At 45.9% G+C, this 27459-nt stretch overlaps 1 protein-coding gene across 1 annotated transcript in view; it reads right to left on the reverse strand.

Annotated features, from left to right (window-relative positions):
* Positions 1-257: 257 nt before the first annotated feature.
* The window catches only part of LYPD1 (LY6/PLAUR domain containing 1), a 124421-nt gene continuing 97219 nt past the window's right edge, over positions 258-27459 (reverse strand). The window contains exon 3 of the mRNA XM_088475555.1: positions 258-730. Coding sequence (XP_088331681.1) covers positions 495-730 — 236 coding nt within the window. The 3' untranslated portion in view covers positions 258-494. The remainder of the gene's footprint in view (positions 731-27459) is intronic.

A 27459-nucleotide genomic window follows, 5' to 3' on the forward strand; every position in this document is an offset into this window, starting at 1 on the left:
TCACACATTTACTAACAAATGGTTTTTGACATCTTTTTTTAAAACGATGTAAAAAAAAAAAATCATCTCTCCAAACATCGAGCAAAATCGACTTTTAGTAAATCTACCTCAAAGTCTCAGCGTGAGGGATGTATGACTGACAGGACAGTCATATTCCGCTAAGGGAGTACTTCTAATAGCCAGGTTCTCTTAAGGGCCCCTGATTATTCTCCTGCTTTAGAACAACGTGTGGAGAAAAGCTTAAACCGGCTTCAGAGGAGCCACTTAGAAAAGAGATTGTTGCAGACGGTTTGCATCCACTTATTCTGTGTGTACAGAGAATGGCCTTTATTAAAGTGCAGTTTGAAAATACAACTGAAGATCAGATTTACTATAACCAAACAAAAAGTATAACAAAAATATATTTTTGGTGACCTGTCATGTTTGCTGAGGAGACAAACCAACAAGCATTCTTTTCCCTGGCGAGGAGGTGCGGGCAGGGACTAGTCCTTTCACTATAGCCTGCCTGTCCGCAGGGCCAGCACTAGTGACACGGGTACGGCCAGCAGGCATCCGCGCTGTGTCGCTGCAGAATTCCTGTTCTTCTTGGCTCGGGGTCCGTTGCAGAGAGAGGTGTCGCAGCAGCTGATGCAGACCGAATTCACTTTGCCCGGGGTGCAGAAATACTGGTATCCAGCAGAGGCGATGAGACAGGCAGCTGATGATGCACAGGACTTGCGATACAATATTCCTGGAAAAAACAAGGACAAATTACAGGCTGATCAGAGAAACGTTGATCTGTGAAATGAACTATTGATATTCTGCGAGATAGCAGCAGAAGCCGTACACCTGCTCCTTAACTACTGAGCTGACGGAACCTCGCCATGATTGTCTCATGATCAGCTTAATATGCTTTGAATAGAAAATACACAGGCAGGTTCCAAAGGATGTAACTGTGAAGGTCAAACTCTTATTTAACGCTGGGGTACAGTACATTATTTATTCACTGAAGGGGAGATGCCAGCATTACTTTGAATCCTAATTATTCCCGTGTTCTATTCTACATTTTAAAACCACTATTTACAGAACCACCGCAATAAAATGATGTCTGAAAAATATTACAAGATAGAGCAATGGGTGTATCAGACTGGGCGCTATCCCGGGGTGAGGCTGTGTCCATTAGATGCTACCAGGTGCAGCTGGCATCGGTGTGGATCGGGTGGTGGTCTGGGCCGCGGACTTTCATATAGATATAAATGTCCAATGGGGTGCAGTAACACAGGCTAGCTGACCTTGAACACTTGAATTATAACCTGAGAACAACATTGATCTACCTGCAGTGGAACAATCGCCCTTGAATTACAATTCATAGTTTACGTTCACAACAAGATCCACGGTGCGTAATAAACGTATTTCTTTACTGGACCTATTTTAGTTCTTGTCTGAAGCGACTGTTTTAGTGTGTAGGTTACGGAAGAACTTTGAGTTTTATCATAGATAAAAAACAGAATTGAATTTTGTAATTCATTTCAGCCATCATAAAAACTGGTATAATGCTGAATGAAGGACAGCTAGGGCCGTGTACTCTGTACCTGTTGGACACTGACAGTGAATCTGCGTTCTAGATACAGACTTGCTGGAGAATGAGTGCTGGGAGTACAGGCCAGGGGGCGGCGATGGATGCGCGCCTCTTTGCGTAGTGTGCCTCGTGTATATTCGCACTGTGATTGCTCAGAAAACGGACACAGGCTACAGATGTGTCCACATAAACCTATACGGAAATGGCGCCAAATAGCCCCGTTTGGTACCTAACTGGCTTTGCGATTTAACCTCGCTATGTGAATTTTTCTCAAACTACGTATTAATCTGCTGGTTTATACTAATCATTTGGCTACAAAATACCAATCCTAAATACATTGTACATTAGAAGCGAAGTATGGGCCGCATTCAATAAGCCGTGAAAACTGCCTTTTCTTTCGCCATAGGCGAAAACGGATGTTTTTCGCCAAAAAACAGACGAAAACGGAATTGCTGAAAAAAAACTGGGAGAAGTTTTCTCCATCCCAGACCAGTTGAAAAAAAATGCAAAATCCCTATTTTTGGCTAAAAATTTGAGGATTTCTTTCAGAACCCTTTGGACAACCCCCCGATGATAAATTACCCCAACTGTTTTTTGTAAGTTGCGCACTTTGGCGAAAAACTACCACGCACTTTTGGGTAAAAAAACCACTGAAAATGATAGGAAGTTTTTTTTTTCCAGGAAATTACTGTTCCAAGTAAATTGGGGGTACGTTAAAATGGGTGCAAGTATATTTTCGTGTCGTACAAACGCAATTTTAAAACCGTTAAAACGCCTGCTGCGACCGTGTGCAATGTTTAAAATACTTCACACATCCATACTCCCCGGGAAAAATGGCTACAACCCATTTCACTTCCCATTCTGCAACGGTGCCAATGTCTGCATTTAGAAATAATCAATGATCACCCATACGGCCCATAGGAACGGTAACAAACCATATTTTAGTAATTATTTGCAACAGAAATAGAACTCATATAAGGCATCACTGGGCGTAATAAATGGCGTGTGTACTAAACTGTGTGCACATCTGCTCATGTGTGCACGTGGTTTGCCAGCCCCCACCTTGCATTGCAATCCTCCTGTACTATACTGGTCAGGGCTTGAGCTTGCACATGTTCCTCATTGTGCCGGAATGTGTCACGTCATCTTATAGTTTCACTTATGTACCTACTTGACCTTCGCTGTGACTCCCAAAGTCTTAAATCTGACTACAACAAATAGGACAGAATGACTGAGACGCTGTAATACCGATTTGTACATCCTTATACGCCACCATCAACACTTACACCAGCCCTATGGAGAAGCTGCAGATTTACAGTCTGATCATGGCCTCCTATAGTGTGTATATGGGAATGCATCCATATGCATGGACACACCCACGACACTCCCACACGCCCACTGATTGGACAATTTTTGAATATACTACTAGTCACCGCCCAGGAAGGGCCATCACTTTTCCACCAGATTTATTTATATCACCTGTCTCAATCATAACAGCACCATTGTACGTACACTCTGTAAAGCAGGCGCCGTAGGGGTTCTCAGACATTTTCGCTCATGCGATGTTGCAAATAATGACTTACCTACAGTATATGGGCATTGGGTGCATCCCAGAACCAGGCCAATAATTCTACTTGAGGTACAATGGATGGATGGTGGTTTGGTCATTTGTTACAACAAACTATTCGAAAAGTCATATTTAAATAGTTTGATACATTTAATAAATACTACATAGGTGCATATCTAACATCAGAGAGGATTGAGCCTTACACCAGCTAAATTTGGCAAATACAGATTTAAGATTTAGTTTATGTAAAATTCCCAAAATATTTTGTTAATGGCGAAGGGAGATCAAGCAATGGAGCTGGAATGAAGACAACGACCTCTTTCACTGGAGCCCATTTTAATACGTCTTGTTCTTGGACTCTTGCTTTTTTATGATGTTGCCCAGACTGCACGGTTACGTCTTTGATGAAACGCACCAGAAAAACAAGGTTACCGGGTCTCGGTTATTCTCGATGTAAAACCTTGTGTTGAAAGTTGTCATTTGTCTCACTTTGTTTTGCAGTTATATATAATAAATAATCTGATTAATCTTGTTTTATTATTTTTACGGATGAAAGAAAAAAAAAGTGCGTGTAATTCACAAATGGATTAAGCCATCACATATGTGCGAGTGTTTTTTCCTAAATAAATAATTCACAATTAACGAATGTAGTTCTAACGTGAAAGTCCATTTTGAGACGGAATAACGGCCAGTGACACAATTACCATTTAACACACGCTTTTGTCAATAGTTGGCTACATCTTCTGATTTATACCTGAAAATGAACAAATTAAATTTAGTTTAATATTTGCGCTTCTGTCAGTATTATTATGTGGATGTGGTGTGCAGTCCTCTTAACCAAACAATAAGGAGAATTCATTTGTTTTTGCTCGTGGCCAGTGGCGGCTCCAGAGGTGGGGCTGAAGTACAGTCCAAAATTCAAATAGGGGAGTCACACCAACTGCCACCCCAAGAGGTGCCAAACATCGCCGGCGGGACTCACTGGCAGTTGGTGTGGCTCCTCTATTTGAATTTTGGACTGTACTCTGGAGCCGCTACTGCTCGCAGCTGTTACTTTGTGCGCCCGTCAGAGCTATTCAATTGTTTCTGCCGAAAAGCGCTAATGCTCTTACCCTCCTGAGGTGGCGAGCAGAAAAAGTCGAAAAGTCCCTCGTTTGGGAGCGCTAATCAGGATTATAGATCGGTTTAGCAGCTGTACATGGTCAATTAGGATGCAACATGGATAACTGAAACAATTGAATATCGCCCCCATCAGTTTAGATGGGCGATCAGGTGCGCAAAAACAATTGAGTTCCCCCCAATGGTTTTTTTCCTTTGACAAAATCAATGTTCCCATTTTGGCTTGTTCCACAACCAGTAACGTTATTATTTTTAGTATATACACAAGTACGAATTTCTTTCTTCTCATATGTATCACACGTAGCAACCAATCAAATTCTAGCTACCATTTATCTAGTACGTTCTATAGAATGATAGTTAGACTGGTTGGTTTGTTGCCTTGGACAACACCTCTACTTGCCGTCTTTAGAAGGTTTGATAAGTCTCACAATTAACGACAGTTGCCGTGAATTTTGGCTCCTCCCACCAGTGTCAGTGATGTCACTTCCAGAGAGTTCCAGCATAACTCACATCTACAGTCTCCAAACAGTAACTTCTGTTACTTTCCATAGTTACTCATCACACACCTCTTCACGCTGACATCATAGACACTGCTGATAATCACCCAATAGCAACATCACAGCATAATCCACAACCAGACATGTACAATATAGTATAGAAGATAGGAAATGGGCGCACAGAAAGGACAGTCACAAGTAGGTGCAAGTGACCTGGAAAATGGTCACTTACTTTTTGTTTAATGGGGCGAGGAGAAAATCCAGGGAGAGGTTGGAAGAGAAAAGGTAATGACATAAAGCAGATGACAAACCAGGGCAGAAGGCTGATGAAAATTACCCCGGCAGGGGGGAGTTATTGCACTGAAACCAGGGATATTTCATCCAGGATAAATCATGTTTGAATGAGCACTGAGAATCCTGGAAGATGAGACATTTATTTACAATATTTGGCCATGTGAAGTCCTTGCAGCACTACTTACATGCAGAAGTCGGCCCCCCAGTTGTTTGTTCTGTAGAGATATTGTTGTATCGGCCGGGATGTCGGCATTTGTAACCTGTCCAATAGGAACCAAACTGTTTCCTAAAAGTAACTGATTTTTGGGCATCCTTACAGTTATGTATAAACTTACCAACTGGTCCAGTTCCTCCACCAGATGTTTTTGGGTTGCGTAAACTGTTTTGAAGTCTAGACGGGACCAAGGGCCTGATTCAGCAAGGATCGCAACTGCGATTATGCATGCAATCAGCCGATTGTCGAGTTCTAAGCATGCATCGCAGTGCACGTGCACGAACACTCCACTGCGATCAGGACAGCGATCGCAGTGACTACGCAGACCCATCGCAGAGTGATTGACAAGAAGTACCGTTTGGGGGCGGAGACGGGGGGTGTGTGTCGTTGAAACGAAGGAGTGCCAGTGCGTTTGAACGTCATTACAGGGGCGTGCATAAATTATTCACCGCAATGCCATACGCAGCTTGCGTACTCACTGCGTGTGATGAGGTTAGCAATTCTTGAGTAAGGTCAGAGCCTGTGCAAGTGTGCGTGAGGCTGCGATTGTACTCCATGTTCCCGATTCGGTTTTGCAGTCTTGCAGTGTGTGTGTGTGTAAGGTAAGGTGGGTGTCCTTATGTTGTGCTGCGACGGCAGAGGATTAGCATATCTTCGCAGTGAGCAGTGGCGTAACTACTGCCCCCGCGGTGGCTTGGAGGCGCTGGGTAGCTTGGGGGCGACGGGGGCAGTAGTAGTAACTACGGAGGGTGCAGGGGGTGCGGTCGCACCCCCTGCACCCTCCATCTGCCGGGCACCCGCTGAGTGTGTTACCAGCGGGCGCCCGGCTCCTATTCAAACCCCCGGCGGCAGCCGGAGGACGGAGCTCCCTCCATCTTCCGGGTCCCGCAGGGCACTATGGGAGTGACGTAATGACGTCACTCTCATAGTGCCGAGGAGTGGACGACGGGGTATGGACGGCAGCAGCACTGGAGCGGGGATAAAGGTAAGTGTTTGTGTTTTTTCCTTTTGTGTGTGTGTGTTTGTGTGCGCGCGGAGGGGGGGAGCAACTACAGGGGGCTAACTACAGGGGGTTAACTACAGGGGGCTAACTACAGGGGGCTAACTACAGGCGGCTAACTACAGGCGGCTAACTACAGGGGGCTAACTACAGGCAGCTAACTACTAGAAGGGGCACTACAGGGGGCCCTGCATAATGGGCACTACTACAGGGGGCACTACTTTAATGGGCACTACTACAGGTGGCCCTGCATAATGGGCACTACTACAGGGGGCCCTGCATAATGGGCACTACTACAGGGGGCCCTGCATAAGGGGCACTACTACAGGGGGCATTGCATAAGGGGCACTACTACAGGGGGCATTGCATAAGGGGCACTACTACAGGGGGCATTGCATAATGGGCACTACTACAGGGGATATTGCAAAAGGGGCACTACTACAGGGGGCATTGCATAATGGGCACTACTACAGGGGACATTGCAAAAGGGGCACTACTACACTGGGCATTGCATAAGGGGCACTAGTATAGGGGGCATTGCATGTTGGGGCACAACTACAGGGGGCACTGTATAAGGGGCACTAATTTGATACACAGTTTACAGGTTATAAACTATGTTCCCAATAATCTGGTTCTACATGGGCATAAAAACTGTGCAACCTGTCTTGAGCTGAGGTGACGGACTGGCAGGAGCAGAAAGGAGGGTTGGTGAAGTAGATCTGTCAGGGTGGGATGTAATGGGTATTACTGTTTAGCATAATGTGTATTTGGCATTACTGTGTGCACAATGTGCTATTAGGGGCATTACTGTGTGGCATAATGTGTAAGGGGCATTACTGTGTGGCATAATGTGTTGTTTGTGGCATTACAGGGTGGCATAATGTGAAATAGGGGCATTACAGCACGGCATAAATTTGTTATAAGCGCTTTACTGTATGTCATTATGTGTTATATGTGGCATTATTGTGTGGGATGTGTAAGGGGCATTGCTGTGTGGCATAATGTGTTGTAAGGGGCATTCCGGTGTGGCACACTGTGTTATAAGTGGCATTACTTAGTGTGTCATAATGTGTAAGGCACGTTGCTGCATCATGTAACCACACACCTTGAACGTAGTCTTTGGGTGTGTTTGATCTTTGGGTGGGGGGGGGCCCGAAACTTTTTTGGCATGGGGGAGCAAAATTTATAGTTACGCCACTGGCAGTGAGACTGCGGGCGTAATCGCTATTGCGACCGTTCTGAATCAGGCCCCAAGTACTTTGTATAATCGTTATGTTTAATGAAGGCCTTGCCGTCTTTTTTAAGTCTGTTCTCATTGTCCAACGAAATCCTTAGATCTTGCTCTCAGGACTTTGGGGTCAGATTTATCCATGCTCACAGAGGAGTGTGTGTAAGTCCCCCTTTTAATTTCTTAGTAATTCGGAGAAATAAATATGAAAAAAAAACTGCAATGACCAAAATTAGGTGCATAGATAGTGGTTATGGTAATAACTTGGGTGGCCAATTTAGGCTGCCAGGCACGTTGTTACTAGTAAAGACTATTCCCGCCTGGTGTCTCCTCAGTAATGTCATCTGTTTCCTACTGTATGTTAATCTGTTTATAGTCTATAGGGGTTGATGTATCAACCAGTAAACACAGTTGAGAAGTTGCCCAAAGCGACCAATCAGCTTTGAGGTAGCATGTGATTGGTTGGTGTGAGCAACTTCTCCAATGGTCTACTTCTCCGCCTCTTTTCACTGCTTAATACACCAACCCCATAGTCCCTGAGTGGGTAGTTCTCAGAACACGCCTCGAAGAATGTACACGGGTATTGCTGCCTGCCGCCTAGATGCGCCTCTTGTGTTGAGGGTGATCAGTCTCATGATTACACCATGATACAAGTTCGGCTTCCAGGTCATAAGGATCCACCGTCTCCAGTATGTTGCAGATGCATATATTAATTATTCTGTCTTTCACGGTTCTCCGGGTCTTGTGTTTTAGCTCGGAGGAATACAATTTCATTATGTAAATAATCAATTTCACAGTCTGCCTCATTTCTGAGACGGCTTTGTGGATTCAGCCCTTTGTCCTGATACTGCTGCATGTTTGCGCAGCGGGGGCACGTGGTTTCTACGCTCTGCCACGGCTCTCTGAATTCTCATAGCAGAGTAACTATCACAACCCCCAATTAGTTCTTGTAAAGTGAGAAGGTCCCCTTTTGTGGCTGGGCACTGCTTGTAGTCCAGCTTCCATACATGTCAGGGGTGGAGGTGGCATCGCTGAGAGAAACCTACTGGCCCTAACGGGTACAATTTTGTGTTATATTGGAAGGTGTCACATTTCCCCCTTTACATTGTGGACACTAGTGGGGTAAAAGCTACTAGGAAGTAGCTTGATACATCTCCCATTGAGCGTCAGATTGGGAAAATGCAGGGTCTTCTCAGTAGTCACGGAATATACTAGCTGATAGTACCTTTACCCCACTGACTCTAAAGGGCGAGTAACTGGTGGTAGGCGCAGATGCTTCTCGGTGGCGTCATCCCTGAATTTCCAGGAACAGAGCAGCGACTTCCGTGCAATAAGTGAGTGTTGTCCAGCTAAGGGCTTTTACACTGTAGGCAGCAGAAGTAACATCTATATAATAAGCTAGAAAGCACGACTATCGGTCTGTCTGTCCTTTATGCACGGCCAAAGTTTTGGATCAAACTCCACCAAATTTGGCATGGTGGTGTACTTCAGGGGTTCCCAACCACGGTCCTCAAGGCACACTAACAGTCCAGGTTTTAAGGATAGCCATAGTCGAGCACAGGTGACTTAATTAGTACCTTAGCTACTTTGATTAAACCATCTGTGCTTAAGCATGGATATCACTAAACCAGGACTGAGGCCTGAGTTTGGGAATCACTGGTGTACTTTGACCAGGATTAGGTTTTTGCCAAGGTTTGAACTTCAAGTATGGAAAGGGAAAACGAGCGCTTGTGAATACTAAATCAGGGAAAACATACTTAAAAGTACCTAGGCAGGTACGAAACGCGTTGGCCCCAAGGGTTAGCATGGAGGAAGAACAGTGAAGCATTACTGGACTACAACTTGACGATCTCCACGATCCGCTGACGTCATCCTGTACCACTGCTCACAACCATCGCTACCCCACTTATGCCTCATGCGGCTTCCCGTGTAGTGCAGACAACACAACACGCTGCCAGCACTAGAAGCTACAGACAAAGGTAGGGACAGCTAGGTTGCATTGGATCTACTATACCACTGCACGCTTGCTTGGACCTGCCATCAATTTTCTCCTAAAAGAGCTTAAACATATGGTTTCAGTGTTTTATGGTTGTTTGTTTGTTTGTCCGATAACTTTTTTGTTTTCCCCGATTTAGTATTCACGAGCGCTCGTTTTCCCATTCCATACTTGATGTTTTTTAACTGAGCAGCTATATAGACATATCTAGCACAGTTCATTTACTTTTTTTTTTTCTTGAAGGTTTGAACTTCATCAGGGCCACACACTGTTACACAATCCACAAAAATGGGGACACACTTAAATTACACAAGTTCCGGTGCTGGCTCCAGTGGAAATTGACAGTCTGCCCTGTGTGTAAACTACAAACGTATCCTTTTAACCTCACAGTCTGAGCAAGTGTCAAACTTTATGACTCATGCAAGTTCATATTAAATCCAGAGTTAGTCCTTTTTTAAGTGACCATATATATTAGTCAGCCCTCTGTGTTTGCATGCAAGGGCGTAACTAGAACTCTGTGGGCCACATAGCAAGATCTTAAAAGTGCCCCCCCAGAGGTAAACAACCCCATACATTTATGCCAAACAGAGCCCATTCATGTTATGCCACAAAGTAGTACCCCTTATACACATTATGCCACGCAGTAGTAGTGCCCCTTATACATTATGCCACACAGTAATGCCCCTTACACTACATAGCAATGCCCATTACACATTATTCCACACATTAATGCCCTTTACAGAGTATGCCACATAGTAGTAGTGCCCCATATAACACATTATTCCACACAATAGTAGTGCCCCTTACACATTATGCCACACAGTAATGCCCCTTATAACATTACGCCACACAGTAATGCCCCTTACACATTATGCCCACCCCAGCAACCGTCCTTTCCCATGTCCCTCCAGCAGCCTCCCCATGTGCCATCAGCAGCCAGCAGGTGTGGATTTGGTGCTGGGCCGCTAGCTAATTACATCTGCTGCACAGGCAGGCAGTGGCAGACATGGACAGATGGCGCCGGCGCAATTTGAATCTGGCACCGGTCGCGAGCCAAATGGAGCTTGCGGACCGCCAATCAGGAGCCGCCACTGCTGATTGGCTGCCGGTCCGCAAGCTCTGATTGCCTTGCAACTGGCAGACCTGTCTCTCCATGTCTGCCTGCCGATGCGCCAGCTGTAATCAGCTGGCGGGCCGGCACCAAATCAACACCGCTGACATCCGGGCTCCCCTCGGTAACCCTGACTGGAACGGCCCACCTTGTTTGCGTGACTGGGTGCAGGGGGAGGAGAGGGCCACAGAGTATCATAGCAGCGGGTCCCACTTGCACCCACGGTAGTTACGCCACTGTTTGCATGCATGTTAGCAAACAGCGGAGTCCTTTTCTGGATCAATGGAATGGGGCTACAGACGAGGACAATGTAAACAAATAAAAGCTGCAGGTGTACTTCAAAGTTCAGTCTTCAACCTGGGTATCCCAGCTAGTTATTAATACATGGATGGGGCTAGAACCTAGTATATTAGCCCTATACAAATCTGGTTACTGTGAGTCTTACAGCCAAGGTATATTCAACTTCTGTGCTATTACACGTAGCACAGAAATCCTGGGCAGCGTTATATGGCAGCTATTACACGTAGCACAGAAATCCAGGGCAGCGTTATATGGCAGCTATTGCACGCAGCACAGAAATCCTGGGCAGCGTTATATGGCAGCTATTGCACGTAGCACATAAATCCTGGGCAGCTTTATATGGCAGCTATTGCACGTAGCACAGAAATCCTGGGCAGCGTTATATGGCAGCTATTACACATAGCACAAAAATCCTGGGTAACTTTATATGGCAGCTATTACACATAGCACAGAAATCCTGGGCAGCGTTATATGGCAGCTATTACACGTAGCACAGAAATCCTGGGTAGCGTTATATGGCAGCTATTACACGTAGCACAGAAATCCTGGGCAGCGTTACATGGCAGCTATTGCACGTAGCACAGAAATCCTGGGCAGCGTTATATGGCAGCTATTGCACGTAGCACAGAAATCCTGGGCAGCTTTATATGGCAGCTATTGCACGTAGCACAGAAATCCTGGGCAGCGTTATATGGCAGTTATTGCACATAGGACAGAAATCCTGGGCAGCTTTATATGGCAGCTATTACACGTAGCACAGAAATCCTGGGCAGCTTTATATGGCAGCTATTACACGTAGCACAGAAATCCTGGGCAGCTTTATATGGCAGCTATTGCACGTAGCAGAGAAATCCTGGGCAGCTTTAGATGGCAGCTATTGCACGTAGCACAGAAATCCTGGGCAGCGTTATATGGCAGTTATTGCACATAGGACAGAAATCCTGGGCAGCTTTATATGGCAGCTATTACACGTAGCACAGAAATCCTGGGCAGCTTTATATGGCAGCTATTACACGTAGCACAGAAATCCTGGGCAGCTTTATATGGCAGCTATTGCACGTAGCAGAGAAATCCTGGGCAGCTTTAGATGGCAGCTATTGCACGTAGCACAGAAATCCTGGGCAGCGTTATATGGCAGCTATTGCACGTAGCACAGAAATCCTGGGCAGCGTTATATGGCAGCTATTACACATAGCACAGAAATCCTGGGCAGCGTTATATGGTAGCTATTAAATGTACCACAGAAATCCTGGGCAGCGTTATATGGCAGCTATTGCACGTAGCACAGAAATCCTGGGCAGCTTTATATGGCAGCTATTGCACGTAGCACAGAAATCCTGGGCAGCGTTATATGGCAGCTATTACACGTAGCACAGAAATCCTGGGCAGCTTTATATGGCAGCTATTACACGTAGCACAGAAATCCTGGGCAGCTCTATATGGCAGCTATTACACATAGCACAGAAATCCTGGCCAGCTTTATATGGCAGCTATTACACGTAGCACAGAAATCCTGGGCAGCGTTATATGGCAGCTATTGCACGTAGCACAGAAATCCTGGGCAGCGTTATATGGCAGCTATTGCATGTAGCACAGAAATCCTGGGCAGTGTTATATGGCAGCTATTACACATAGCACAGAAATCCTGGGCAGCTTTATATGGCAGCTATTACACGTAGCACTGAAATCCTGGGCAGCTTTATATGGCAGCTATTGCACGTAGCACAGAAATCCTGTGCAGCGTTATATGGCAGCTATTGCACGTAGCACAGAAATCCTGGGCAGCTTTATATGGCAGCTATTGCACGTAGCGCAGAAATCCTGGGCAGCTTTATATGGCAGCTATTGCACATAGCACAGAAATCCTGGGCAGCGTTATGTGGCAGCTATTACACATAGCACAGAAATCCTGGGCAGCGTTATGTGGCAGCTATTACACATAGCACAGAAATCCTGGGCAGCTTTATATGGCAGCTATTACACATAGCACAGAAATCCTGGGCAGCGTTATGTGGCAGCTATTACACGTAGCACAGAAATCCTGGGCAGCGTTATATGGCAGCTATTGCACGTAGCACAGAAATCCTGGGCAGCTTTATATGGCAGCTATTGCACGTAGCACAGAAATCCTGGGCAGCTTTAGATGGCAGCTATTGCACGTAGCACAGAAATCCTGGGCAGCATTATATGGCAGCTATTACACGTAGCACAGAAATCCTGGGCAGCGTTATATGGCAGCTATTACACATAGCACAGAAATCCTGGGCAGCGTTATATGGCAGCTATTGCACATAGCACAGAAATCCTGGGCAGCGTTATATGGCAGCTATTGCACGTAGCACAGAAATCCTGGGCAGCGTTATATGGCAGCTATAACACGTAGCACAGAAATCCTGGGCAGCTGTATATGGCAGCTATTACACATAGCACAGAAATCCTGGGCAGCTTTATATGGCAGCTATTACACATAGCACAGAAATCCTGGGCAGCTTTATATGGCAGCTATTGCACGTAGCACAGAAATCCTGGGCAGCGTTATATGGCAGCTATAACACGTAGCACAGAAATCCTGGGCAGCTGTATATGGCAGCTATTACACGTAGCACAGAAATCCTGGGCAGCGTTATATGGCAGCTATTGTACGTAGCACAGAAATCCTGGGCAGCTTTATATGGCAGCTATTACACATAGCACAGAAATCCTGGGCAGCTGTATATGGCAGCTATTACACATAGCACAGAAATCCTGGGCAGCTTTATATGCCAGCTATTACACATAGCACAGAAATCCTGGGCAGCTGTATATGGCAGCTATTACACGTAGCACAGAAATCCTGGGCAGCGTTATATGGCAGCTATTGCACATAGCACAGAAATCCTGGGCAGCGTTATATGGCAGCTATTACACATAGCACAGAAATCCTGGTCAGCTATATATGGCAGCTATTACACATAGCACAGAAATCCTGGTCAGCTGTATATGGCAGCTATTACACATAGCACAGAAATCCTGGGCAGCTGTATATGGCAACTATTACACATAGCACAGAAATCCTGGGCAGCTTTATATGGGAGCTATTACACGTAGCACAGAAATCCTGGGCAGCTTTATATGGCAGCTATTACACATAGCACAGAAATCCTGGGCAGCTTTATATGGCAGCTATTGCACGTAGCACAGAAATCCTGGGCAGCTTTATATGGCAGCTATTACACATAGCACAGAAATCCTGGGCAGCGTTATTTGGCAGCTATTACACGTAGCACAGAAATCCTGGGCAGCTTTATATGGCAGCTATTACACGTAGCACAGAAATCCTGGGCAGTGTTATATGGCACCTATTACACATAGCACAGAAATCCTGGGCAGCGTTATATGGCAGTTATTACACGTAGCACAGAAATCCTGGGCAGCTTTATATGGCAGCTATTACACGTAGCACAGAAATCCTGGGCAGCTGCATATGGCAGCTATTACACATAGCACAGAAATCCTGGGCAGCGTTATATGGCAGCTATTGCACATAGCACAGAAATCCTGGGCAGCTTTATATGGCAGCTATTACACATAGCACAGAAATCCTGGGCAGCGTTATATGGCAGCTATTGCACGTAGCACAGAAATCCTGGGCAGCTGTATATGGCAGCTATTACACATAGCACAGAAATCCTGGGCAGCGTTATATGGCAGCTATTGCACGTAGCACAGAAATCCTGGGCAGCTTTATATGGCAGCTATTACACATAGCACAGAAATCCTGGGCAGCGTTATATGGCAGCTATTGCACGTAGCACAGAAATCCTGGGCAGCTCTATATGGCAGCTATTACACATAGCACAGAAATCCTGGGCAGCTTTATATGGCAGCTATTACACGTAGCACAGAAATCCTGGGCAGCGTTATATGGCAGCTATTGCACGTAGCACAGAAATCCTGGGCAGCGTTATATGGCAGCTATTGCACATAGCACAGAAATCCTGGGCAGCGTTATATGGCAGCTATTGCACGTAGCACAGAAATCCTGGGCAGCGTTATATGGCAGCTATTACACGTAGCACAGAAATCCTGGGCAGCTTTATATGGCAGCTATTGCACGTAGCACAGAAATCCTGGGCAGCGTTATATGGCAGCTATTGCACGTAGCACAGAAATCCTGGGCAGCTTTATATGGCAGCTATTGCACGTAGCACAGAAATCCTGGGCAGCTTTATATGGCAGCTATTGCACGTAGCACAGAAATCCTGGGCAGCTTTATATGGCAGCTATTACACATAGCACAGAAATCTTGGGCAGCGTTATGTGGCAGCTATTACACATAGCACAGAAATCCTGGGCAGCGTTATATGGCAGCTATTGCACGTAGCACAGAAATCCTGGGCAGCTTTAGATGGCAGCTATTGCACGTAGCACAGAAATCCTGGGCAGCTGTATATGGCAGCTATTGCACGTAGCACAGAAATCCTGGGCAGCTTTATATGGCAGCTAGTACACATAGCACAGAAATCCTGGGCAGCTTTATATGGCAGCTATTACACATAGCACAGAAATCCTGGGCAGCTTTATATGGCAGCTATTGCACGTAGCACAGAAATCCTGGGCAGCGTTATATGGCAGCTATAACACGTAGCACAGAAATCCTGGGCAGCTGTATATGGCAGCTATTACACGTAGCACAGAAATCCTGGGCAGCGTTATATGGCAGCTATTGTACGTAGCACAGAAATCTTGGGCAGCTTTATATGGCAGCTATTACACATAGCACAGAAATCCTGGGCAGCTGTATATGGCAGCTATTACACATAGCACAGAAATCCTGGGCAGCTTTATATGCCAGCTATTACACATAGCACAGAAATCCTGGGCAGCTGTATATGGCAGCTATTACACGTAGCACAGAAATCCTGGGCAGCGTTATATGGCAGCTATTGCACATAGCACAGAAATCCTGGGCAGCGTTATATGGCAGCTATTACACATAGCACAGAAATCCTGGTCAGCTGTATATGGCAGCTATTACACATAGCACAGAAATCCTGGTCAGCTGTATATGGCAGCTATTACACATAGCACAGAAATCCTGGGCAGCTGTATATGGCAACTATTACACATAGCACAGAAATCCTGGGCAGCTTTATATGGGAGCTATTACACGTAGCACAGAAATCCTGGGCAGCTTTATATGGCAGCTATTACACATAGCACAGAAATCCTGGGCAGCTTTATATGGCAGCTATTGCACGTAGCACAGAAATCCTGGGCAGCTTTATATGGCAGCTATTACACATAGCACAGAAATCCTGGGCAGCGTTATTTGGCAGCTATTACACGTAGCACAGAAATCCTGGGCAGCTTTATATGGCAGCTATTACACGTAGCACAGAAATCCTGGGCAGTGTTATATGGCACCTATTACACATAGCACAGAAATCCTGGGCAGCGCTATATGGCAGTTATTACACGTAGCACAGAAATCCTGGGCAGCTTTATATGACAGCTATTACACGTAGCACAGAAATCCTGGGCAGCTGCATATGGCAGCTATTACACATAGCACAGAAATCCTGGGCAGCGTTATATGGCAGCTATTGCACATAGCACAGAAATCCTGGGCAGCTTTATATGGCAGCTATTACACATAGCACAGAAATCCTGGGCAGCGTTATATGGCAGCTATTGCACGTAGCACAGAAATCCTGGGCAGCTGTATATGGCAGCTATTACACATAGCACAGAAATCCTGGGCAGCGTTATATGGCAGCTATTGCACGTAGCACAGAAATCCTGGGCAGCTTTATATGGCAGCTATTACACATAGCACAGAAATCCTGGGCAGCGTTATATGGCAGCTATTGCACGTAGCACAGAAATCCTGGGCAGCTCTATATGGCAGCTATTACACATAGCACAGAAATCCTGGGCAGCTTTATATGGCAGCTATTACACGTAGCACAGAAATCCTGGGCAGCGTTATATGGCAGCTATTGCACGTAGCACAGAAATCCTGGGCAGCGTTATATGGCAGCTATTGCACATAGCACAGAAATCCCGGGCAGCGTTATATGGCAGCTATTGCACGTAGCACAGAAATCCTGGGCAGCGTTATATGGCAGCTATTACACGTAGCACAGAAATCCTGGGCAGCTTTATATGGCAGCTATTGCACGTAGCACAGAAATCCTGGGCAGCGTTATATGGCAGCTATTGCACGTAGCACAGAAATCCTGGGCAGCTTTATATGGCAGCTATTGCACGTAGCACAGAAATCCTGGGCAGCTTTATATGGCAGCTATTGCACGTAGCACAGAAATCCTGGGCAGCTTTATATGGCAGCTATTACACATAGCACAGAAATCCTGGGCAGCGTTATGTGGCAGCTATTACACATAGCACAGAAATCCTGGGCAGCGTTATATGGCAGCTATTGCACGTAGCACAGAAATCCTGGGCAGCTTTAGATGGCAGCTATTGCACGTAGCACAGAAATCCTGGGCAGCTGTATATGGCAGCTATTGCACGTAGCACAGAAATCCTGGGCAGCTTTATATGGCAGCTATTACACATAGCACAGAAATCCTGGGCAGCTGTATATGGCAGCTATTACACATAGCACAGAAATCCTGGGCAGCTTTATATGGCAGCTATTACACATAGCACAGAAATCCTGGGCAGCGTTATATGGCAGCTATTGCACGTAGCACAGAAATCCTGGGCAGCTCTATATGGCAGCTATTACACATAGCACAGAAATCGTGGGCAGCTTTATATGGCAGCTATTACACGTAGCACAGAAATCCTGGGCAGCGTTATATGGCAGCTATTGCACGTAGCACAGAAATCCTGGGCAGCGTTATATGGCAGCTATTGCACATAGCACAGAAATCCTGGGCAGCGTTATATGGCAGCTATTGCACGTAGCACAGAAATCCTGGGCAGCGTTATATGGCAGCTATTACACGTAGCACAGAAATCCTGGGCAGCTTTATATGGCAGCTATTGCACGTGGCACAGAAATCCTGGGCAGCGTTATATGGCAGCTATTGCACGTAGCACAGAAATCCTGGGCAGCTTTATATGGCAGCTATTGCACGTAGCACAGAAATCCTGGGCAGCTTTATATGGCAGCTATTGCACGTAGCACAGAAATCCTGGGCAGCTTTATATGGCAGCTATTACACATAGCACAGAAATCCTGGGCAGCGTTATGTGGCAGCTATTACACATAGCACAGAAATCCTGGGCAGCGTTATATGGCAGCTATTGCACGTAGCACAGAAATCCTGGGCAGCTTTAGATGGCAGCTATTGCACGTAGCACAGAAATCCTGGGCAGCTATAGATGGCAGCTACTGCACGTAGCACAGAAATCCTGGGCAGCTTCATATGGCAGCTATTACACGTAGCACAGAAATCCTGGGCAGCGTTATATGGCAGCTATTACACATAGCACAGAAATCCTGGGCAGCGTTATATGGCAGCTATTGCACATAGCACAGAAATCCTGGGCAGCGTTATATGGCAGCTATTGCACGTAGCACAGAAATCCTGGGCAGCTTTATATGGCAGCTATTACACATAGCACAGAAATCCTGGGCAGCTTTATATGGCAGCTATTGCACGTAGCACAGAAATCCTGGGCAGCGTTATATGGCAGCTATTACACGTAGCACAGAAATCCTGGGCAGCTGTATATGGCAGCTATTACACGTAGCACAGAAATCCTGGGCAGCTGTATATGGCAGCTATTGCACGTAGCACAGAAATCCTGGGCAGCTTTATATGGCAGCTATTACACATAGCACAGAAATCCTGGGCAGCTATATATGGCAGCTATTACACATAGCACAGAAATCCTGGTCAGCTGTATATGGCAGCTATTACACATAGCACAGAAATCCTGGGCAGCTGTATATGGCAACTATTACACATAGCACAGAAATCCTGGGCAGCTTTATATGGGAGCTATTACACGTAGCACAGAAATCCTGGGCAGCTTTATATGGCAGTTATTACACGTAGCACAGAAATCCTGGGCAGCTTTATATGGCAGCTATTACACGTAGCACAGAAATCCTGGGCAGCTGCATATGGCAGCTATTACACATAGCACAGAAATCCTGGGCAGCGTTATATGGCAGCTATTGCACATAGCACAGAAATCCTGGGCAGCTTTATATGGCAGCTATTACACATAGCACAGAAATCCTGGGCAGCGTTATATGGCAGCTATTGCACGTAGCACAGAAATCCTGGGCAGCTGTATATGGCAGCTATTACACATAGCACAGAAATCCTGGGCAGCGTTATATGGCAGCTATTGCACGTAGCACAGAAATCCTGGGCAGCTTTATATGGCAGCTATTACACATAGCACAGAAATCCTGGGCAGCGTTATATGGAAGCTATTGCACGTAGCACAGAAATCCTGGGCAGCTCTATATGGCAGCTATTACACATAGCACAGAAATCCTGGGCAGCTTTATATGGCAGCTATTACACGTAGCACAGAAATCCTGGGCAGCGTTATATGGCAGCTATTGCACGTAGCACAGAAATCCTGGGCAGCGTTATATGGCAGCTATTGCACATAGCACAGAAATCCTGGGCAGCGTTATATGGCAGCTATTGCACGTAGCACAGAAATCCTGGGCAGCGCTATATGGCAGCTATTACACGTAGCACAGAAATCCTGGGCAGCTTTATATGGCAGCTATTGCACGTAGCACAGAAATCCTGGGCAGCGTTATATGGCAGCTATTGCACGTAGCACAGAAATCCTGGGCAGCTTTATATGGCAGCTATTGCACGTAGCACAGAAATCCTGGGCAGCTTTATATGGCAGCTATTGCACGTAGCACAGAAATCCTGGGCAGCTTTATATGGCAGCTATTACACATAGCACAGAAATCCTGGGCAGCGTTATGTGGCAGCTATTACACATAGCACAGAAATCCTGGGCAGCGTTATATGGCAGCTATTGCACGTAGCACAGAAATCCTGGGCAGCTTTAGATGGCAGCTATTGCACGTAGCACAGAAATCCTGGGCAGCTGTATATGGCAGCTATTGCACGTAGCACAGAAATCCTGGGCAGCTTTATATGGCAGCTAGTACACATAGCACAGAAATCCTGGGCAGCTTTATATGGCAGCTATTACACATAGCACAGAAATCCTGGGCAGCTTTATATGGCAGCTATTGCACGTAGCACAGAAATCCTGGGCAGCGTTATATGGCAGCTATAACACGTAGCACAGAAATCCTGGGCAGCTGTATATGGCAGCTATTACACGTAGCACAGAAATCCTGGGCAGCGTTATATGGCAGCTATTGTACGTAGCACAGAAATCTTGGGCAGCTTTATATGGCAGCTATTACACATAGCACAGAAATCCTGGGCAGCTGTATATGGCAGCTATTACACATAGCACAGAAATCCTGGGCAGCTTTATATGCCAGCTATTACACATAGCACAGAAATCCTGGGCAGCTGTATATGGCAGCTATTACACGTAGCACAGAAATCCTGGGCAGCGTTATATGGCAGCTATTGCACATAGCACAGAAATCCTGGGCAGCGTTATATGGCAGCTATTACACATAGCACAGAAATCCTGGTCAGCTGTATATGGCAGCTATTACACATAGCACAGAAATCCTGGTCAGCTGTATATGGCAGCTATTACACATAGCACAGAAATCCTGGGCAGCTGTATATGGCAACTATTACACATAGCACAGAAATCCTGGGCAGCTTTATATGGGAGCTATTACACGTAGCACAGAAATCCTGGGCAGCTTTATATGGCAGCTATTACACATAGCACAGAAATCCTGGGCAGCTTTATATGGCAGCTATTGCACGTAGCACAGAAATCCTGGGCAGCTTTATATGGCAGCTATTACACATAGCACAGAAATCCTGGGCAGCGTTATTTGGCAGCTATTACACGTAGCACAGAAATCCTGGGCAGCTTTATATGGCAGCTATTACACGTAGCACAGAAATCCTGGGCAGTGTTATATGGCACCTATTACACATAGCACAGAAATCCTGGGCAGCGCTATATGGCAGTTATTACACGTAGCACAGAAATCCTGGGCAGCTTTATATGGCAGCTATTACACGTAGCACAGAAATCCTGGGCAGCTGCATATGGCAGCTATTACACATAGCACAGAAATCCTGGGCAGCGTTATATGGCAGCTATTGCACATAGCACAGAAATCCTGGGCAGCTTTATATGGCAGCTATTACACATAGCACAGAAATCCTGGGCAGCGTTATATGGCAGCTATTGCACGTAGCACAGAAATCCTGGGCAGCTGTATATGGCAGCTATTACACATAGCACAGAAATCCTGGGCAGCGTTATATGGCAGCTATTGCACGTAGCACAGAAATCCTGGGCAGCTTTATATGGCAGCTATTACACATAGCACAGAAATCCTGGGCAGCGTTATATGGCAGCTATTGCACGTAGCACAGAAATCCTGGGCAGCTCTATATGGCAGCTATTACACATAGCACAGAAATCCTGTGCAGCTTTATATGGCAGCTATTACACGTAGCACAGAAATCCTGGGCAGCGTTATATGGCAGCTATTGCACGTAGCACAGAAATCCTGGGCAGCGTTATATGGCAGCTATTGCACATAGCACAGAAATCCTGGGCAGCGTTATATGGCAGCTATTGCACGTAGCACAGAAATCCTGGGCAGCGTTATATGGCAGCTATTACACGTAGCACAGAAATCCTGGGCAGCTTTATATGGCAGCTATTGCACGTAGCACAGAAATCCTGGGCAGCGTTATATGGCAGCTATTGCACGTAGCACAGAAATCCTGGGCAGCTTTATATGGCAGCTATTGCACGTAGCACAGAAATCCTGGGCAGCTTTATATGGCAGCTATTGCACGTAGCACAGAAATCCTGGGCAGCTTTATATGGCAGCTATTACACATAGCACAGAAATCCTGGGCAGCGTTATGTGGCAGCTATTACACATAGCACAGAAATCCTGGGCAGCGTTATATGGCAGCTATTGCACGTAGCACAGAAATCCTGGGCAGCTTTAGATGGCAGCTATTGCACGTAGCACAGAAATCCTGGGCAGCTGTATATGGCAGCTATTGCACGTAGCACAGAAATCCTGGGCAGCTTTATATGGCAGCTATTACACATAGCACAGAAATCCTGGGCAGCTGTATATGGCAGCTATTACACATAGCACAGAAATCCTGGGCAGCTTTATATGGCAGCTATTACACATAGCACAGAAATCCTGGGCAGCGTTATATGGCAGCTATTGCACGTAGCACAGAAATCCTGGGCAGCTCTATATGGCAGCTATTACACATAGCACAGAAATCGTGGGCAGCTTTATATGGCAGCTATTACACGTAGCACAGAAATCCTGGGCAGCGTTATATGGCAGCTATTGCACGTAGCACAGAAATCCTGGGCAGCGTTATATGGCAGCTATTGCACATAGCACAGAAATCCTGGGCAGCGTTATATGGCAGCTATTGCACGTAGCACAGAAATCCTGGGCAGCGTTATATGGCAGCTATTACACGTAGCACAGAAATCCTGGGCAGCTTTATATGGCAGCTATTGCACGTAGCACAGAAATCCTGGGCAGCGTTATATGGCAGCTATTGCACGTAGCACAGAAATCCTGGGCAGCTTTATATGGCAGCTATTGCACGTAGCACAGAAATCCTGGGCAGCTTTATATGGCAGCTATTGCACGTAGCACAGAAATCCTGGGCAGCTTTATATGGCAGCTATTACACATAGCACAGAAATCCTGGGCAGCGTTATGTGGCAGCTATTACACATAGCACAGAAATCCTGGGCAGCGTTATATGGCAGCTATTGCACGTAGCACAGAAATCCTGGGCAGCTTTAGATGGCAGCTATTGCACGTAGCACAGAAATCCTGGGCAGCTTTAGATGGCAGCTACTGCACGTAGCACAGAAATCCTGGGCAGCTTCATATGGCAGCTATTACACGTAGCACAGAAATCCTGGGCAGCGTTATATGGCAGCTATTACACATAGCACAGAAATCCTGGGCAGCGTTATATGGCAGCTATTGCACATAGCACAGAAATCCTGGGCAGCGTTATATGGCAGCTATTGCACGTAGCACAGAAATCCTGGGCAGCTTTATATGGCAGCTATTACACATAGCACAGAAATCCTGGGCAGCTTTATATGGCAGCTATTGCACGTAGCACAGAAATCCTGGGCAGCGTTATATGGCAGCTATTACACGTAGCACAGAAATCCTGGGCAGCTGTATATGGCAGCTATTACACGTAGCACAGAAATCCTGGGCAGCTGTATATGGCAGCTATTGCACGTAGCACAGAAATCCTGGGCAGCTTTATATGGCAGCTATTACACATAGCACAGAAATCCTGGGCAGCTGTATATGGCAGCTATTACACATAGCACAGAAATCCTGGGCAGCTTTATATGGCAGCTATTACACATAGCACAGAAATCCTGGGCAGCTGTATATGGCAGCTATTACACGTAGCACAGAAATCCTGGGCAGCATTATATGGCAGCTATTGCACATAGCACAGAAATCCTGGGCAGCGTTATATGGCAGCTATTACACATAGCACAGAAATCCTGGGCAGCTGTATATGGCAGCTATTACACGTAGCACAGAAATCCTGGGCAGCTGTATATGGCAGCTATTACACATAGCACAGAAATCCTGGGCAGCTTTATATGGGAGCTATTACACGTAGCACAGAAATCCTGGGCAGCTTTATATGGCAGCTATTACACGTAGCACAGAAATCCTGGGCAGCTTTATATGGCAGCTATTACACGTAGCACAGAAATCCTGGGCAGCGTTATATGGCAGCTATTACACATAGCACAGAAATCCTGGGCAGCGCTATATGGCAGTTATTACACGTAGCACAGAAAACCTGGGCAGCTTTATATGGCAGCTATTACACGTAGCACAGAAATCCTGGGCAGCTGCATATGGCAGCTATTACACATAGCACAGAAATCCTGGGCAGCGTTATATGGCAGCTATTACACGTAGCACAGAAATCCTGGGCAGCTTTATATGGCAGCTATTACACATAGCACAGAAATCCTGGGCAGCGCTATATGGCAGTTATTACACGTAGCACAGAAATCCTGGGCAGCTTTATATGGCAGCTATTACACGTAGCACAGAAATCCTGGGCAGCTGCATATGGCAGCTATTACACATAGCACAGAAATCCTGGGCAGCGTTATATGGCAGCTATTGCACGTAGCACAGAAATCCTGGGCAGCTGTATATGGCAGCTATTATACATAGCACAGAAATCCTGGGCAGCGTTATATGGCAGCTATTACACATAGCACAGAAATCCTGAGCAGCGTTATATGGCAGCTATTGCACGTAGCACAGAAATCCTGGGCAGCTGTATATGGCAGCTATTGCACGTAGCACAGAAATCCTGGGCAGCTTTATGTGGCAGCTATTACACATAGCACAGAAATCCTGGGCAGCGTTATATGGCAGCTATTACACATAGCACAGAAATCCTGGGCAGCGTTATATGGCAGCTATTGCACGTAGCACAGAAATCCTGGGCAGCTTTATATGGCAACTATTACACGTAGCACAGAAATCCTGGGCAGCGTTATATGTATTGTAGCTATTGCATATAGTACAGAAATCCTGGGCAGCGTTATATGGCAGCTATTGCACGTAGCACAGAAATCCTGGGCAGCTTTATATGGTAGCTATTACACATAGCACAGAAATCCTAGGCAGCGTTATATGTATTGTAGCTATTGCATATAGTACAGAAATACCAGGCAGCATTATTTATACACTGTGATCTAGAGATGAAATAGAACACACCTTCTGTACAGCACTAAATCTGTCCGCACACTCTAAAATTGCCCCTCCTGCAGTGCAAAACAGTTTCCCCAAGGTATAAATTGTACATTCTAACCTGATTTACTGTAAATGGGACCCAAGAATTGCAGCTCCAGCTATGAAGTTAGATTGCAGTGTAACAAACATAGAGGAGCAGAAAAGCAGCATTTCCTACCAGTACAAGACAGCAATGGATGTAAATAACACCGCTGGAACGAGCAGCCCCAGAAAAACAGCACGGCAGCAGTTTAAATAAAGACACACATGGGTAAAGCCCAGCAATTTCCTCAATACACGTATGGGGCTGGCAGTGGCAAAGATGCCAGGGGCATAAGGCATCTGCACAAACACCCGTGATTACAGGAGCTGTAGCTGAGTTTCCATGGGGCATTTCACTCTACAACTGCAGATTACTCAGGACTGTACATTAAAGCAAAGCAGGCGCTTTAGCCACAGGACGTCACATTTGAAGTTCTAGGTTTAATTTAGTCGCCCATAAAATGCTATTATTTTCCTACACGCCTCCTGCGGTAGCAGCAGCACGGCTATGACAATGCCTCGCAGACACATATTGTGGGTGTCTATTCATCAAGCAGCATATATCAAGACTATAGATAAAGTTTCACCTGCCGGAATTTTAGCCGCGGAAACTTATCGTACTCGCCACCGCTATTCGCCGTATTCAAGTCCAAAGCACGCAAAAACGGAGACACGCGAAGTCAGAACAGACGGAAAAGTGGTGTCAGAATCGTGGAAATCAGCCTGAACCCCCCAATAAGCTGCAGAAACATCGGGGATCAATGTAGTAATGCCCGATTAGCCCTAATAAAACAGTTTGGGGTACCGCGCAATTGCCACTAATTTGCGTTTTTGCACAAGTGGTGAAGAATGGCATAAAGATGTATTTTTTGGAGACAATAAGTAGTCTTGGCAAATTTGGGGTACCTGAAAATGGGTGCTAGCAGAATTTAAAGTCTCTAAAGTGAACTTTTAAATAAAGTGAAATTCCACCACCAAAAAAGCACCTGCAATTCCCAAAACACTTGGCCCCTTCTTAGTGCACCCACAGATCCTTATTTCGCTATTTTCTAAACTTGTCCCCCCACTTTGCACTTTTTCACCCCCAAATTCACTTTTTTGGGGTGTTCTTACATTTTTTGGGGGTAATTTTTGGACGCAGTTATCCTTTGGGGGGCTGTCTCAAGGGTTCTTAGTGGATTCCCCACCTTTGCACCCCAAAATAAAAATTTAGCATTTCTTTTCTCCTGTTATTCAGAAGCGAATCTTTTTCGCCTATTACATTGTATTGACTTTCTGCGTACGCGAAAAGCGGATGGAATTGAATGCGGCGATATTTTTCCGACAGGCGAAAAGTCACAATTGGCGATACTTTTTCGCGGATCTCGGCTTTTCGCTTCTAATTGAATACGTAACTGTGTCGGCTGTTGCACGATCCCGTTTGGTTGTCATCCGCACCGACAGGTCATCCCTACATGCAGCTCAACCTGATTATGTGACTGACGACCCCATTCAGCGGGATGCGGCAGGGGCCAACATATCGGGCAGTCAGGCACCAAATCGGCTAATGTGTACCGCCACCCGATATGTCGGCCTGTCGATGGGGGTGGGGGGGGTCGTCCTTCGTTTCGCTGGGTACAAATATCGTTCAGTGTGTATCCAGTCTGAGAGATTATGGACCAGATTTATCAGCGGGTGATTTTCTTGTTATCACTTGTTACTGATCTTAAATGATGTTCCAACTAACCAGCTCCTAACTGACATATTTCAAACACATGACAGGAGCTGATTGGCTGGAGCACAATTTAAGATTAGTATTGAGTAATAACAAGAATATCACCCGCTGATAAATCTGGGCCTTACTGCCGATAGTAATCATCCAACAGATTCTAATTAATTTGGAGGAATTCCAGTTTTATCTGCTTTTCTAGGGGTCAGCGAGTTGACGATTGTACTCCGCTCCTATTTAGAGTACACACTAGAGTGTAGACAGCCAAATTACACCACGACTGATCTACTTAAGGAGCTCGAAAGAGAATTATTTTCCTCCCAGTATTGAAAGGCACTTTTATTATTATAAGGAAAATAATCCTTCACCATGCAAGCAAGGAGGAGGGTGTTTGAATTTCAGATGTAGAAGCAGCAAGACATCTCTTAAGCCTGACTAGATGTCCTAATCTTTATCATTATTATTATTACTAATCTATATAAAAAAAGCAAGCAGTTGGGATAACAGGATACACCAGGGAGACAGAAAAATATGCAGATGTGTAAGTAAACGGTATGGAGGGCCCTGCTCGTGGGAGAGCTAACACTCTAATTGCAAAAGGCCCAGCTGAAACAAGAGGTAATCTGAATTGGTTTCTGGGAAATATAGAGTATCCCAGTATAGGGATTAGCAAAGTGTTGTGGCAAAATTGGAGCGACAGTATGAGCGAGATCAGTCTTCCTGCAGCATTTAATAGCTGGGTGAGGGGAATGCCAGATAGGAGTTTCAGCAGTCAAGGCAGGAGAGAAGAGGCGACAACAGTTTTGGTGGGCAGGAAAAGGACATAACCTGGTAATATTGCTAAAGTGGAGCTGATGGGACTGGATGTGAGGAATGAAATAGAGGACGGAGTTAAATGTGACATCAAGGCAGCCGATCT

Source organism: Taudactylus pleione, unplaced genomic scaffold (genome assembly GCF_031769625.1).
Source record: "Taudactylus pleione unplaced genomic scaffold, aTauple2 ptg000173l, whole genome shotgun sequence".
NCBI classification, from domain to species: domain Eukaryota; kingdom Metazoa; phylum Chordata; class Amphibia; order Anura; family Myobatrachidae; genus Taudactylus; species Taudactylus pleione.